General features: G+C 41.0%; 1 protein-coding gene and 1 long non-coding RNA gene across 3 annotated transcripts in view; one reads left to right on the top strand and one right to left on the bottom strand.

Annotated features, from left to right (window-relative positions):
- Positions 1-3,923, bottom strand: part of LOC146444727 (uncharacterized) — a 74,593-nt gene extending 70,670 nt beyond the window's left edge. For both annotated transcript variants that reach the window (XR_014851976.1, XR_014851982.1), the window contains exon 1: positions 3,734-3,923. This is a non-coding gene — a long non-coding RNA (uncharacterized LOC146444727). The remainder of the gene's footprint in view (positions 1-3,733) is intronic.
- Positions 3,924-6,608: 2,685 nt separating this feature from the next.
- On the top strand, positions 6,609-15,950 carry ESD (esterase D). The gene is made up of 9 exons (XM_085059867.1): positions 6,609-6,759; positions 7,533-7,608; positions 8,567-8,655; positions 9,985-10,083; positions 12,235-12,359; positions 12,688-12,807; positions 12,979-13,077; positions 14,478-14,645; positions 15,729-15,950. Exons 1-9 carry the CDS (start codon positions 6,729-6,731, stop codon positions 15,807-15,809), a joined length of 888 nt encoding a protein of 295 aa, XP_084915993.1. The 5' UTR covers positions 6,609-6,728; the 3' UTR covers positions 15,810-15,950.
- The last annotated feature ends 660 nt before the right edge of the window (positions 15,951-16,610 follow it).

Genomic DNA, 16,610 nt, shown 5'->3' with positions numbered 1-16,610 from the left:
GTGTAGATAATATTTTTCCCTCTTTTTGTCTTGAAAACAGTGGATCCTTCAAGTCAGAAGGTTTGCTTCAACAGGTTTTTCTACAGTGCTTTGCACTCTGGACCCAGTCACTGTCCTGGCAATAAACTCTTCTCTTTTTTTTTAATCACCTGTATTACCAATAGTGCACAATAGCACCTCCCTTCCTTACTGCAACTTAGATTTTTTTCCCAAAACTCCAACATATGTTTCTGAATTGAAGTCTCTTCACAAATATCTAGTATCCTTCCCTCTTGATCTGTGTTACCTCAGGTAGTAATATACACTGGCTTCTTCTTACCTACATATCTCAGATTATACTCCATCTCATCACCCAGGTCATTAATAAAGACACTCAACAGTCCTGTCTCTCTTATCGATTTCTGAGGGCTGTCACCCTGACAGCTGGACTCTGTACTGCTGATCAATACTCTTTGAGCCCAGCAATTCAACCAATATTCCACCCACCTTATTATCCACAAATCAAGCTCATGTTTCTCCAATTTTGTTAAAAGGATACAAGGAGACTATTAGGAGTTATTTCAAGGCCCTTGCTAAAGTACACAACTTCCACTGCTCCTGCTTTGTCCATTGAAGCAGAATTCTCTTCAGAAGGTAATTAGACTGGTCAGGTGTGCTGTGCTCTGTAAATCCATGTTGGCTATTCCTAACCACCTTCTTGTTCTCTGAATACCTGGAAATGGTTTCCAGGAGGATCTGTCCCATTACTTTCCTGGGAATAGTGGTAAGGTTGACCTGCCCTTAGTTTGCTTGATCTTTTAGACACTAATTGTAATTAAATATTCTCTGTATTAGTGACTGAAAACTTGTTCCCTTCAAGGTTTATTATTTTTTTAAACCTTCAGAAGACTGTTATCTTTTCTTAAAATTCAGATCAATTAAGTTTTTTGCCAATTGTGGTTGGGCAATATAAGCATCTACTTTTTAATCTTAAATGATGTTTGGAATCTTCTGACCCTTTCATTGCCTGTACTTCCTCCAGGAATCAGATACATTATTGAAAAAAATAATCTTTCTGCTGCAGATCATGCCAGTTGTTCCAAAAGTCATGTAGGCATGTTACCATACTCATCTTTGACAGCAATAAATTACTGCCTTTTCCTCAGCATTTCTAAAAGCCATGCTCTTTAAAATAATCTTTTATTGTAATTTTGCATGACTCTCTTGTCTTACCTCATTATAGATAACAGATTTAAATAACACTCACAGGAGAAATTTATGATACACCCAGAAATTCTTTTTGCTAGTTTGACCCTAAATTTGACAAATGACTTCAAGTCTGTGGCCTGAACTGTACACCAAGACCAAGAAAGAAAGTCTACTGTACATGTATTACTTCAAAGCTCATGTAGGGATCAAGGAATTGTAGGAATGCCAGCTGGTGTTGCTGATCTTCATTCATTCCATAAGACCTAATGAAAAGTCTGCCTCCCTTGGAAAGATAACCACAGGCCTAAACAAATGGCCTTCATGCCTCCACCTCTCCTTGCAGCTCCCATTAATAAGACAAGCCCTAATGTTCTACTATATTATTTATTGGCTTAAATTGAATTTAAATTTGTCCTTTGGCATTTGCTAAATCAGATCTTCACCATTACATTCCTGTCAGCCAGTATCTTTCCTGAGCTGCAATTATACATCAAAGTTTACTTAAACATCTGAATTCAAAATGCCAGCCTCAAGGGCTCAGAAAATACATGAGAAATTTAAAACTGTATGTGGAAAAATTTCTTAAACAATCAGACTCTTCCTAAGCCCAAAATTAATCTGTACTAGAAAGAAATTGAAAACAAAAGACATAATACAAATATGTGCAGTTAATTTACTATGAAAAAGCAAGACTGCTTCATTTTTAATTACAACACATTAAGAGGAAAATCTTTCTGTCAGAATTATCAGGAGCATATTCTTCACTGGATTTAATATCAGTTGTAACATGCTTAATTTTACTTTTTTTTTAAGTGATATGAAAGTATTACTAATATTTCTTACATTACTGTAATAAAAGAAGGATGCTAGGGTTCTTTCCCTTGGAAAAGTTTTAAGTGTTTTAACAGCTCCAGGGACAAAGAATTTTTCAAAACCCATTATTTTTCTATTTTCTTATCACAAATGACTTGTTTCTGCAACTGCAAATCTTCTGTGTCCATATTTTCCGCAGCCTCTCTGCAAAGAGGATTTATGAACATGCTCAGCCTCATAGCAGCTCAGAGCTATTGAGGCCATTCCTGGCCACCAGTGCAGTGCTGCAGAAGCACCAATGCAAGATAAAGCCAAGTGAAAGAGAAGCCAGGGGAGCTACATGACTTGGATTACAGTGCAAGCAAGACCAAAGGACAATGCTGAGTCCCCAGAAAGACCTAGGGACTCAAATGACACATTAAGTCTCTAACAAACAAAAAGGAAATAATGAAATCAAGAAATGGAACAAAGAAGAAAAAACCTCAATGTACATAGATAAAGTAAGTGAGGGTGTTTAAGAAAGAAAGAAAATGAACTCAGATCTAACTTTCATCTAGGAATAAAAGGTAAGATAGCTGGATGAAGAAAGAAGGGGAAGTGTAATTAATAACAATGCAGTGTCAGAAAATTCTCCTTTCCCCCGTGAAAAGCTTTTCCCTTGAAAATCTAAAGACTTGAAACAGGTTGTGTCAATACAGTTAGCATTAAATATACTGAGCATTTATGTTTCTTGAAAATGACAGACAGCATGGCATAAGACAGTTTAAGGTAGTTTAGATAAATATCACATTAGAATTATAAAAGACTAAATTATAAACAATTGCTATAAAGAATACTGGAGAAGTTCTTTACAGAAAAGAACAGCATACAAATAATCTCCTGGGAGAGTCGACAATGAAGTGTGAATTTAGAGCTCTGAATAACTGAAGATGAGATCACATACAAAAAGCTGAGAAAAAATTACTGAAAAGCAGGCAGGAGGAAGTTAGTAACCACTACTCTTAATTCAGACTACCACAAAAAACCATTAGAACATTAGAAAAGTGTGTACCCAGATGCATGGCTGAGGGAAGCACTGTACTTACTAGAAAGAAAACAGGAAAGGAAGAATTTGGTGCCATAACCTTAAGACATACAGGTTGTTTGCAATTCAATGTGGAAGTTTCTTGCTGGAAACTTTAGCGCAAATGTGTTTGAGAGTGTTGAAGCTAACAGTTTCCCCAACTACAGTAAAGATGGTGAAAAGGCAAAAACCTGACAGAATGCAAAGACTTTCTTACTGATACCAAAAGAAATTCTAGGTAGGTGATGTGAAATCGTTTCTCACCACTGGATTAGATCAGTGGTGAGATGGTAAAAAGCACTATCAGTGTAGGAGGAACATACAGAAAATATGTTGGAATAGAATGTGCTGTACTGGAATACAACAACAAAGTAATACATAAAGCAAGAGTACATAAATCAAAAGATTTTCTAAAGTATCTGTCATTCTTTTCCTTTAATATCCTTATTTCTACTGGTTGCCCTGCTGCACCATATAAGAAGCCTTTTGATGATGAAGAAAAGGAAGCCTGCTTCACATCTGGTATTTTTTAGAGAATCTGAAATGATAGGCAGAATGCTAACAAAATGAATTCACAGGTGAGAACTGCAGACACTGTCTTAAAGTATACAGAAATGGAATTACAGGTAAACAAATGTGCATAACCAAAGATACTAGAAATAACTATACCATAGCACAGAAGAGACTGCACCAGCTTGGCTCACTCTGCCTTACACTGTTCTTAATACTGTCCTGGTGTGCTCACCTTACATCTTGACATCATGGAGATGTGGGGAGGCCAGAGAAACTCATCAGCAAGCTGTCAGGTGGATCCTTCTGAATATATCACTATGAAATGGGAACAAAGAGGGCAGAGGTTATCTAATGAACTCCGATAGGAAGACCAGGAACACATCAAATTCTTGCCAGTATCACTGCCTGAGTTAGGCAGATTTTATACTGACAGTTGATAAATAGATAAAAACAATTGCAGATACCAGGGAAAAGAAGATCTGAATAACAACTTCTGTCTATATATACAAGAGAGAAAACAAACTGGCTACAGTTCAGCTCAAATAACTACCTGGGCAATATCTTGCTAGTGAGAGACATTTAGAGAGCTACAAAATGCACACAGAGATAGAAAGAACAACCTGAAGAGTACTTGAGAAATACTAGTGAAGCAACAAAATTTAATTTGATTAATGGCAACTTAAACACAGCTTGAAAAAGAAAAGCTGAGACAAGGAAGCTTAAACAGCTCAGAGACAAACTATTTATACCAACTACTTCCAAGTAGAGAGATAGGATCCAAAAGCTGCTCTGGAAAACAGGATGCAAGGCCCAGGTCTGGCATCCAGCAGCTGCAGTCCAAATGGATCTGCTGGGGAAGAACAGAAAGTAGTGGGGGGGAAAAATTGTCAGTACTGTGCTTTGGTGGTATTATGGGTCAAAAATATAAAAGGAATTACTGCCACACTGGAAAAGTCAAGACTGCAAAATGTTAAAGCCAAAATCATTAGTGCCAATGTAGTACGTAGTACAGGATTACAAAGCAGGAGCAAGCCTTGCTGAGGACAGTTTTTGATAGCTGATAGGCAGGTTTAACTGCAAATTAATAAATAAACAAAGAATAAAAAAAAACAGCATAAAATGGCATAAATTTGGTTATTAATAAGATGGAAGTGCTGCTAAGTATCTTTTTTACTTCATGATCTTGCAGGTCAGGTGTAAAATACCTACACTAGAATTTGGGTTTATTCTAAAATCATCAGCCTGTCTGTTGGCAGCTGCTTGAAGAACTCTGAAATCCTGAGGGCAGGAAAAAAAGCATTTGGAATGTAATGATGCAGTAGTCCCTGCTCAGGCCACTTTTTTTACCAGCAAGTTTTTACCCCCTTAAAGTGATCAAGGGACAACAACACTAACAGAAACCCTGCTTTGAATTGTTCACTATTATCAGATTCTCTGGAATAACTTTTTATTTCCTTCTTCATTTTTTACTGCTCCAGATTTTCTTCTGCAGAGCTGGGAGAGCCACCTCTGCAGCATGGAGCTTTGGAAGTGCCCAGGGCACAGCTGCTGAAATGGAATTCACAGGGCTGAAGCGCTGAGAAGCAGCTGCAGAGGTGGGAGCAGCACCACTGCTGTCCCAAAATAGGTTCTTTTATCTGGTGTGCAAGAGGCCAATCCACACACAAAGTCCAGGCATTTGATTTATTTACAGTTTTATGCAAAAAGGGGCACTGGGCAGTAAACCCTCAAGACCTGCCTGATAACTACCATAATTCTTCATTATTTATACATTTTAGTTGACAAAGGCATTAATGTTCATTGGCTACAAGTTATTTAGTTCTCTAATCAATAAGTATTTTATCTTCTCTTGGTTAATGGCTGTCTTGCTTCTCCTGCTCATTAGCCGAATATTCTCAGTCTCAAGATCTTGAGTCGGTGGGTTTCTCGAGTCACTGGGTTTAGAGTCCATGGCCACAATCTTCAGTCACAATTATCTCCTACCCAATTAGAGCTGATTACAGCACACTTGATGGGTTTTCTTTGTTATTTTCTTCCCTGTCCCTGGGAGTTCTGCCAAATGTCCCAACGGCCCGTAAACTGTGCATTCCTTGTGCCCACAATCAGCAGCACATCCCTGTCCCCAGGCTTCGCTAACCTCCCCCTAGCTCTGACACCACTGAAGCATGTCGAGCCCTGAACTTTAATGAGGCAATTCCACCGACAAGCAATTTGTCTTTCTAACATTCGGACATCAATTAGAGCTTGTTCGCTGCTGTTTCACGGGTTAAATCTCCTTTCTCGATTAGCCTTGTACGGATATAGAGATCAAACATCACACGACAACGTTCCTTGAGGAAATATTTAAACATGTAACCTTCCGCAGGCCCGGCGGCCCTGCTGAGGAGGCCGCGGCCCTCAGCGCCATGGCGAAGGGGCGGTGCGGTGCGGGCTCAGCCCCGGGGCGGCGGGAGGAGCCGCTCCGCTCAGGGCCGCCCCTTACCCCGCACCGCCCGGCCCCCGTTCCGCCGCGGTAAGGAGCGGGAACGGGAATGGCAGCGGGAGCGGGCTGGGAGCGCTGAGAGGGGGGCGGCAGGGCCGTGCGGCCCGGCCGGAGGGGAGGGATCGCCCCCTGCGAGGGCGGCAGGGTGGAAATGGAGGCAGAGCAGAGCAGAGAGCTGCGGCGCAGCGGGCAGGACGGGCTGTGTGGGAAGGAGCGCCCGAGGCGAGCCGAGGCGAGCCGCGGCCTTGTGGCTGCCGTGCGCTGGGGTAACGCTGCTGGGCGGGCAGCCCTCGGGCTCAGCCCCGCGGCGGCGGCAGCAGGCAGCGGTGTGCCCCGAGGGCTCTCCGGGTCCGTGGCTTTTCCTGCCCGGTGCCCCAAAGGAGCGCGCAGGAGTGAGCGGTGGAAGGTTTTCGCTTTGACACTTGTTACCTGGCCTGATGTTTCGTGCGTTCTCCTCAGGATTTTCCAGTGTGCCGGTGGCAGGAGCCCAGGGCATGGCCTGCAGCTGTGTGAGAGCAGCTTTAGGTTGGATATCAGAAAAAGGCTCTTCACCCAGAGTTGACTGGGCACTGGAACAGGCTCCCCAGGAGAGTAGTCACAGCACCAAACCTGGCACAGTTTTAGAAGAGTTTGGCCATCACTGTTAGGCACATGGTGTGACTCTAGGTGATGGTGCTGTGCAGGAGCAGCAGTGGGATTTGTGAGTCGCTTCCAGCTTGTCCTGTTGTGTGGTTCTGTGACCCTGCAGGCTGTCCCCTTTCAGCTGCCGGCTTGGCCTTGCTGCCCCCATGCCAGCTGAGAGTGTCCACTTTTGTGTCAGCCTTCCCGAGTTTCCTTAGCACATGTGCTACACTTGCACCACCAGCTGTTCTAAAACTCCCATGACTCTCCTTTGCTTGTATTTTTCATACTGGTTGCCCTGGAAGTAAGCCTTCTGCTCCTCTGTTTCTGCTGTCCCACAGGCTGTTAGAACATGGTAATTAATTTCCATCAAAGAGGAGAACAACACTCATTACTGTGGTAGTCAGTGGCTGGATACTGTCACACACAGAGAAGGAAAGGTGGGACAGGTTTTTCTCCTGCACAGTCATTGTGGAGGTAACAGCCTGACAGAGGAAGCTCCAGGTTAACCACAGCACATGGGAATGCTTGTTTGGTAGCCAAAGAGCAAGCCACACAGTTAGTGTGTAACACAGTTAGAGCTGAGGTAAAGGTCCTTGGAGATGTGGGTCTGTAGGAAAGCAGGTAGGCTTTGCCCATTCTGCTCACAAGAACTCAGCCTCCCCTGTCCCTTTTCTGTGGGGAAATAGGAAGTTAGTGAAAGATCAGAAAGTGTTTGCAGGAAATTCTTCTGAGAAACTATAACATTGAGCAAAGATACTTCAAGTTGTATTCAACTCTTCTGTTCTCAAAACTCACTCTAAGACCAGGACTGTTTTATTTTAAAATTTAACTTCCTCTTGTTTTTTGCAGTTAAAATCATGGCACTGAAACAGGTTTCCAGCAACAAATGCTTTGAGGGTTTTCAGAAGGTGTTTGAACATGACAGGTAAACACCACTAAACCAACTGAGATGTTTAGGTTGGGGCAGTGAATCCATACTGTCATTGCTGTCAGTGTTTTCAGTCTGCAGGAAAATAGCATGTTCTCACTAATATCCATATTTCAGTAAGGAATAATGTCTACTGCTGCTTTGGCTGTGCTCTTGAATTTCTGTGTTAATGTTTAACATAATCTAGTATACTTAGTGCTGCAGATCTGAGGTGGAAGCCAGTATTTTTATCTGTGAAAATTAAGCTCCATTACTTTGGGTTGTCCTGTTTGCAGCACAGAGAACCACTGTCTGTGCAAAGTTCCACCGGATATCATTCTACTGGATATCTCACTTTTGTGCATTCTGGAAAAGTGCTATGTGCAGACAGATTCAGTAAATGGATTCTTCTTTGATAAAGTGAACAGAAAAACAAGCTTTTAAAAATTTTTTTATTCAAAATACAAAGGAAATCATTAGTTGTGCTGAGATAAGAGTTTATTAACAGTTTTAGGCTTTAGTATTAATTGAGTACCTGACTGGTCTGTAGACTTAGCAGCTTGTAAACCTCCCTTTCTATGGCATGCTGGGCAGTGTATGTTGTACAAGTCACGTGGGTGTGATCTTTAGTAAAAATTACATTGCAATTTAATAGCCAGAGCTCAGTCTCAATATTGGTGGGATTCAAAATTCAATTTTCAACCTGTTCCTGGTTAGCAGCACTGTGAAAATGTGGCTTATTTATAAATCTCTGTTTTAAGTATGTTCAGAACAAGGTTGGAGAGTTCTCTGTGGCCAATTCTAGAGTCTAAACCTGACTTAAAAAATTTATTCTCCATTCTTTTAACTAAGTTGTTACAATTCACTGACCGGATCTCTCTTTGAATGAAATGCATTGATCCAACTTCTTTTTTTTAACGTTAGTGCCATTGTTAATTGAGTAGTGGTGATAACAAGAAGTATTTTATTAACACAGTGCAGAGCTAAAATGCAAAATGAAATTTGGAATCTACTTGCCTCCAAAAGCAGAAACTGGAAAGTGCCCTGTGCTGTATTGGCTCTCGGGTAAGTAACATGAATTTTAATAACATAAAAAAATACAACATTAAACATGTTTAAACTACTGCACTACAGTTACTGAAAGCCTAATGTAGAGGTGCTGCAGTGGCAGCTCTTGAAATCTACAAAAACTCATCTTCTGGCAGGTGCATTTAGTTTGAAGGTACTGTGATAAATTAGGATGCAGCCTGGGGGTAGCCTACCAGATTGTGTTCTAAAATGCTCAGTGTTCAAAGTGTTCTACCCTTTTGTTCTAAAATGTTCATGCTTTTTGTTTCAAAGCTTGTATATATAAAGGTTCTGTAAGGCCTTCCCATTGGGACACCTGTTTCTCTTTGTTTTAGAGAAACTGCTTCAGCTAACAGGGTAGGGATGTGAAATAGGGACCATGCAAGCCAGCACATTTGTCCTGTGGACTCCACCTTATTCCAAGTGTTTTTTTGCAGGGAGCAACTGGTGAACTTGAAAAGAGAGGGGCTGAACAGGCTTGTACAGCAGGAGTGAAGTTGTCTCATCCACAGTTAATTAATTAAATCCTTTCTTTTTGTATTATTCAAAATAAAAAGCAGGAACTCTGTTCTGTAATTCTAGGAGTTGCTTTATTGACAGTTGTGTTTAGAAAGCTGGAGACTGGACTGTTAGTGTGGAGACTTGTCTTCTTTTTATGTATTTATTTCACAAAATAGCTGGTGGGTCTGATTTGTATCATGACAGCAGGTTGGGTGAAAATGTTTATCCTTGAAGTTTGGAACATCAAAATTGCCTGAAGAGCTCTAAGCCATGCAGCACATTTATTTTACTGAAGGTAAACCATGTTGTCTTGGCTATTATATGAGTCAAATTAGGTTACTGGCAGCTTGTTCTCAGAGAAAACTAGAGTCATTAACGCCTCTCAAATTCCACAGTGAAGAAAAATATAAATATTGGTGTGAAGTATAATTTATTTGTAATTGGACTTTATTTAGACCTGCTGCTGTACAAAAGGCATGTGTTGCTGTGGGTTTTGGGCCCAGAGTGCTTATGGGCCCTTTAGCCTGTTTAAAGGATGTAGAATTTGTCAGACCACATGTGTGATTCTGTAATGCAAACAGCTGAGATGACAGTAGAAAGAAAAATGTAGTTGCAGGGTTAGGTGTCAGAAATTAACAGTGTCTAGATGTGACAGTGCAACTCTGTTTTCTCTGAACTGTTAAGTATTGTTGAGCCTAATGAAAGGACTTTTCCCTGTTTTTGGAGATAGAAATTTTTGTTTTTCAAAACCTTTTCTGTCAAAAAGAGTTTTCAAACCAGTATGCTGTGAGCAGTGAGTAACCAATGATATTTTTATTTCCCCAGGGTTAACCTGCACAGAACAGAATTTCATAACGAAAGCTGGGTTTCAACAAGCAGCAGCTGAGCATGGCCTTATTGTAGTGGCACCAGACACGAGCCCACGTGAGTTTAACAAGGGACAGGATGACAGTCATTGCACTGAAGTGACTGTCTCTGTTCTCAGAGAATGGGGTGCTGCAGTGTGCTGACAAGTGTGTTGCCCACCTGAGTCAGAATATGACCTCACCTCTGCATCTCGCATTGTTCACTGGATTATATTGTGTATGTTCTTAATAATGGGGTATGAGGGTTCTACATTTGAAACTCTCCTATTGTTGGGGCACTAAAACTAGAACAAAGGGGCCCTGGGGTTCAGCACAGATGAGGAAAGGGAAGAAAAGTGAAACAAGAAATGTGTTATTAGAATTCTTGCTGACATTTTGTGGCTTGCTGAGACCCTATAAAACCTGCAGAACTGTGTTGCCACACAAAGCTGCAATGCTTGCTCTTTATTGTATTCTGTCCTCTAAAGCAAATTAAATACATGTTTTCAGAGAGTTCCACTGCTTGGAAAAGCAAACCAGAAACCTTTCTCCCCTGCAGCTACAAAAGACTACTGATGAATGGATTTTTTAAATGATGTGCTGTTATTTGCATAAGGCTGAGCTTATGTTATGGGAAACCTGAAAATGGTGGATCTGCAGTTATTGAAAATACTGTTATTTGGGGATTCGCAGTTTTGTGTTCCATATTCATTGGATTCTGCCAAAGTCTCATTAGGTGGCAGCCTTCTAATATTTCCCAAACTTCAGTGGGTCACATGTGACTACAGGCAATATGGGAATGAAGTGATGTTCTTTCCATAAAGTATTTGTTACATCTAGGTTTGAAGTTGTGTCAGGTCCAAGGACATAAATAGAAGTTTCTAAGGAAGAAGAGGAACAGAAGAGCAAAACTTGTGTATGAACTTTACATTTGGTTGTTGCTATTTGCTGCAGGCTAGAGATGGGCAATTAACCTTTGCATTATTCACATTTAGTAGTTGTGCTGGAATTTGGTTTTGTGTTGTCTGTGTAAGTTGTCTCTATTAATGGGTAACTGCTTTTGCATAGGTCATTGCTTTGTCCATTTTCTTTTAAATCCCTTGTGGCAGCTTCTCTCTTGCCTTTTAGTCTAAAAACTATAAAAGGATTGTCTTACTTACTTAGATAGACTTTTTGCATCCAACATGTTGTTAAAGCACCCCAGTCCCTGTGATTGCTTTAAGTTACAAAATCACTCAGTGTTCAAGGGCATGTTGCTGGAGCAAAGTCAACTTTGATCCTTGTACAAACCTGATTGCACACTGTGGCAGGGTGGCAGCTGTCTCTGCACAAATTGTGAGGCACTGTCGAGTTACACATGCAGTGTAATCTGACAGGGGTAAAAGCCCAAGTAATTTTGGATTACAGAAACTAGGAATGTTTTGGAGAAACAGGGGACATTATTTCCTATTGCATATACCCTGAAATATTACATTCTGTACTGCAAACCAGGCTGGCAAATCACAGACTAATCAAAGGGAGGACTGGATGGGATGTACTTACTTTAAAAACACATCTGCAAATTTAGTTTGAAAGTGTAGCCCTAGAAAAGAGGATACACTCCTGCAGTTATTCAAAGAAGAAATTATTTAAATTTCATGGAGTTATAGGTGGGAGCCATGAAATGAATTGCAGAAAAGGTAGAGGTATAGATTTGCAAAATTATAGGGACAGTGAATGTTATTACTCTGGAGAATCTTAAAAAGGGAGATGTAGCAGTCATTATTTGAAGCACATAAATTGGCTTGGACACACCATTTGGTGTACATGGTTCTGTCATTCTGGGGGAAAAAAGAATTTTCTTCTGTTTCTTACACAGTTTCTTTGTACTTGATAGGATGAGGTCTAATGACTGTAATAAGCTGATAGCACCAACTAACAAGTGCCAACTTTTGATTAAGTCCTTGGATAAATTGGACAACTGGACAGAAGTAATTTAGGAGGCATCTGTTATATTTATTTATGAAGAGGTATTGAAACTATTTAGAAATTGAATTATGGGTATTATATAAGTGACATTTTGAAAGTGTTGAAATAACACTTGAAAACACTGTACTAATGAGTGAAAATCTGAATTGTCTTATAGTTGGAGGATTAGAAATATGATTGAGAAACTTGTGTCCAGAGTCTGATTTGTATGGCAGGTTCTCCAATTTTGAACATGCAGTAAAGGGAAGATTTTTCATGCTAGGTGGCTGCAATATTGAAGGAGAAGATGAAAGCTGGGATTTTGGCACTGGTGCTGGTTTTTATGTGGATGCCACTGAAGATCCTTGGAGAACAAACTATAGGATGTATTCCTACATAAAGGATGAGGTAACTGCTGTTGGCTTCTCCTGGTGTTGCTGGGTAAGGTAAGGGGGGTGGCTCAGTCATAGGAAATTCCCACATCTTGTGTTACGAGGTTGTGGTAAATTTCTATAGAGATACTTCGTGTTACTTGTTATCAGCTGAAATGTTTCCTTCTGGTTTCACATCCCCCTTCAAATTGCTGTCAGGCCATAATGAGAATGTCAGGCTAGAACCAGAGATGTGCCTTTGGTTTCATTTGCATTAAAAGGTGATAGTTGATCAGTTGTGTGTTTTTTCTTAAACACATACAAGTTGCTTTAATATTTTTATTACACTGTTGTTTCCTTTACAGCTGCCTAAACTAATAAATGCCAATTTTCCCACTGACCCTGAACGGATGTCTGTTTTTGGGCATTCCATGGGAGGTCATGGAGCTCTCATTCTTGCTCTGAAGAATCCTGGAAAGTACAAAGTAAGATGAAGTATAGCTTATATGTAGTATACTAATGCCTATATAGGTTTCTATAGATGTGATGGAAGAAAACATAATAGAATTCTTTTAGGGCGTTAAATGTTTAAATAATTTCAGTTGCAGCAGTTTGTTGTTACATAGTATTTTTTTTCCTGCTGTCTTTCTGTACAGTCTGTATCAGCATTTGCTCCTATCTGCAACCCAATTCAGTGTCAGTGGGGGAAGAAAGCCCTTGGTGGATATCTGGGACCAGATACAAGCAAATGGGAGGTATGTGTTGCAGCCACAGTTCTTTAATAACAGATGAATGAGTGACCTGTAAATACATTGCAGCAGGAGCCTGGAAAAATACTCTGGAGTGCCCATGAGCTGGTATTGTTGTTTTGTTGCACCCCTAAGCACGGAAAAGCATTGTTTGTTTCTGGCAGGAGTGACTTGCTGTTGCCTTGTGGTGCTTATGAAAATGTAATGAGATACAGGTCTCTCATCAAATCAACTACATTCCTCTCAGTTTTATGAAGATTTAAAAATCTGGGCTAAGAAGAATTATGACCAGTGTATTCTTTACTAGCCTGAAGAGAGAGACTGCTACAAACTGTTCAGACTGATGAGCCTCATGACATTTTGTAGAGGTAGCCTGTGGGAGGCCTCCAAGGGGAGCCCTTTGGATGCTTGGAAATTAGTATCCTGCAGAACACCATTAAACTAGACAAAGTTAGATTGTAGCTCCAGGGCCCTAATTTTGAGCTGTCAGTAGCCATATATGAATGGCTAAGATACAAAAATGATTGTCTGCATGGTTGCTGTATTATTTGGCCAGCCCTTCAATATTTGTAATCTCAACTTAAACATCGCACTGTATTTTTAGAATTAAGTTAGAAGGGATAGTTGTGCCATGTACTCAGATTTCTTTGTAAATAAGCACAAACTGCAGTTCAATCCCTTGTAATTTGGAATAAAGTTTCTCTTAGGAAAATGTCCAGGTCTGATTAAAACTTTACAGGATTGGAGAGTGCTCTCTGCTTTCATAATTGCTAATAGAGTAGTTTGTGCACGTGGAAACCACCAGTTAAACTTGTTCTTTTAAAAGGAGTTACTTATTTTGAGCATGTACCAAGCACAGGACCTCATGGGTAACATGTTCCCCACCACAGTTACATTTTGATGCATGTCTTTATAGACTTTAGTTTTTGTTTCCCAGTTGCACCAAGTTTTCTTGGTCAAATTATCGTGGTAACCTTCAGGTTAAATGCCTTCTCTTAAGCATAGTTGTGTTACACTGGTGTTTTGACCTTTGGTTGCCACAATGATTACACCAAGACACCAGGGTTTTTTAGCAGAGTCTAGTTCCTGCACAAAAGTGTGAATTAGCACTAACTGTATTGCTGTTCTTCCATGCTGTAGAAATTTAGCCCTGGGCTGGATGTTCTGTTTGGTCAAGCTGCCAACTTGGTATTTCCCTAGCTCATACAATTTGCCCTTTTTAAAGCAGTGGATATTACTTTTCAGTTGCCTGGAATTCTCCTTGTTTTTTGCTCTTCCAAAATGCAACTTGGTGTCCTGACCAATGCTGCCCAGGACTCTCTGTGTGCCATTCTTTTCCTGTAGTCAGCAAACTGAAACCAGTTGAACCAGTGTAACTGAATGTTGTTTCTCTTTTATTTCTGCAGGCATATGATGCTACACAGCTTGTGAAGTCCTACTCAGGCTCTCGCCTCGACATCTTGATTGACCAAGGCAAAGATGACCAGTTCCTGTCTGCAGGCCAGTTACTGCCTGATAACTTCATCGCTGCCTGCACCGAGCGGAAAATCCCAGTAGTCTTCAGACTGCAGCAGGCAAGTGGCTTCTGCAGTCCTTGATTGTGTGATTCTTGTTTGTGATTTTTGGTTCTATGGAGCAGGCGGTGACGAGAGTGTCTGTAATGTCTGGGCAAGCTCTCACTGCGGGTCTGTGCCTGGCCACGTGAGGAGGGTGAGAAGTGACACTTTCCCGTTGCATCGCCAGCAAGGTGTGCATCAGCCGCCCGATTCAGCCGCCCGATTCAGCCGCGCTTCACCACTAGGTGCCGTCGTGCTTCCAGCTTGGACAGGCTGATCCCTTCATGGGAACTCGGGCTGCCGGTGCTCGGTGAAGACACAGTATTAATCACTTTTGATGACTGTCACAGTCGCTGTACAGCCAAAGTGACAGATGGTCTTTTGCTGCATCCCTTATTTGTGCTGTGGGTTTTATGTTTACCATAAAACTTCGTGATTTAGTTTGCATGTGTTTGTGTAAATTAGGGAAGGGGTGGAACTGCTTGACATTCCAGATTCATTTAAAGACCAGAGTGGAAGAATTGCTCTTTCCTGTAGCACAGTGACCCAGAACAACACTGCCCTGAGAGCACTGGAGTCTTTGTAAGCCACTGGCAACTTCCACCCAGACACAGTGAGGGGCCCAGCTGTGGAGAGGGAAGGATTGTCCTCTCTGGTTTATTTATCATAAAGCTTGCACCTAGAGTTGTTGCTGATGAAGGGGGCTGGGTCAGAGGGTGACATTACAGCACCGTGATGTGAGCAGTAACTCACCCCTGGCTGTGCTCTCCTGATACCCTCCCTGTGTTTTACCAGGACAGTGCCCGTGAAGGCAACTGTTCTCTCAGATTGCATCTCACTCTGCAGCTGACACTTGCTGTTACCCATCTCTAGTGTACAGGCCCAGATTTGGGCAGGTTAAAGTACTTGCTGTTTGTTTGGCTTCCTAGTGCTCATCCACACTTAGCCTGTAACATATCCCTTGCCATTTTGTATGTATTCCAGGTATTTCTCAAAATGGATCAAATCAGGAGAGTCACTACCTTTCCTTTGAGAGCTTAGCATGATTGCTTTATCACAAACTGTATGTTCTATGCTGATTTCTTTGTTGTTCTTTCCTAGGGTTATGATCACAGCTATTTTTTCATTGCTTCATTTATTAATGACCACATCAAACACCATGCAAAATATCTCAACGCTTGAACCATTTGGATGTGAGTGTTGCCTGGCCAATATGAATCAAGGACAGAGGTGAACTAAACAAAAATCATTTGCTGAAGTAATGTTTGTAAAATGAAGCTCTTCTGATTGTACTTAGAAAAATAAAACTCCCACTTAATTTGATGTGTGTGCTTTAGAGTAAGTATTTGGAATGTTCTTGTTCTTCTTGATGCCGTGAAGTTATATCTGCTGCATTTTGGGTCAAAATGTAAGCCAGCAGAGGAGTGAGTTTCAGACCATGAGTGTGGATGTGTACACAGGACCTCCAGACAGCTTCTAGTGCAACTGTGATTTAACAACACAGTCATTAACAACAGAGTGCCCCTCCAGCTAATTAATTACTGGGGTTTACTTTCCAGTAACACAATCAGAACACAATCCTTTAATTGTGAAGGAAATTGTTAGTGGCCAACAGATCAAGCTGCTTAATTAATCTGAAGCAGTAGGTGTTTTTTTCCTTGGCCTGTATAATTGCCTTCCAAGGACCAAGTCCAGTGGAGAATACAGACAAAAGCCTGCTCTGCACAGTAGGTTACTGTCCTGTGCATTACCAAACAAATGATCTGGAGTATTTAATGGATGGTACTTACAGAAAAGACCTATTAAAAAACATGTGAAGGAAGCAGTCTGTAGTAAAGGGGATTTTTTTCTCTACTTGCCTTTGATTCTTGCAGAGTGTGAAAGTCTTATACTGTGTTGCTTAGATTTGACAGGACTGAGAGGAAACTGCTAAACAGATCTGAAAAAAGCAATTGCTGTCTAGATGATCTGATATCTCACTGC

The sequence above is a fragment of the Lichenostomus cassidix genome, chromosome 1, assembly GCF_008360975.1.
Source record: "Lichenostomus cassidix isolate B80296 chromosome 1, HeHo_3.0, whole genome shotgun sequence".
NCBI classification, from domain to species: Eukaryota; Metazoa; Chordata; class Aves; order Passeriformes; family Meliphagidae; genus Lichenostomus; species Lichenostomus cassidix.
The sequence above is the reverse complement of the archived record's forward strand: the minus strand, read 5'-3'. Positions and strand labels throughout refer to the sequence as shown.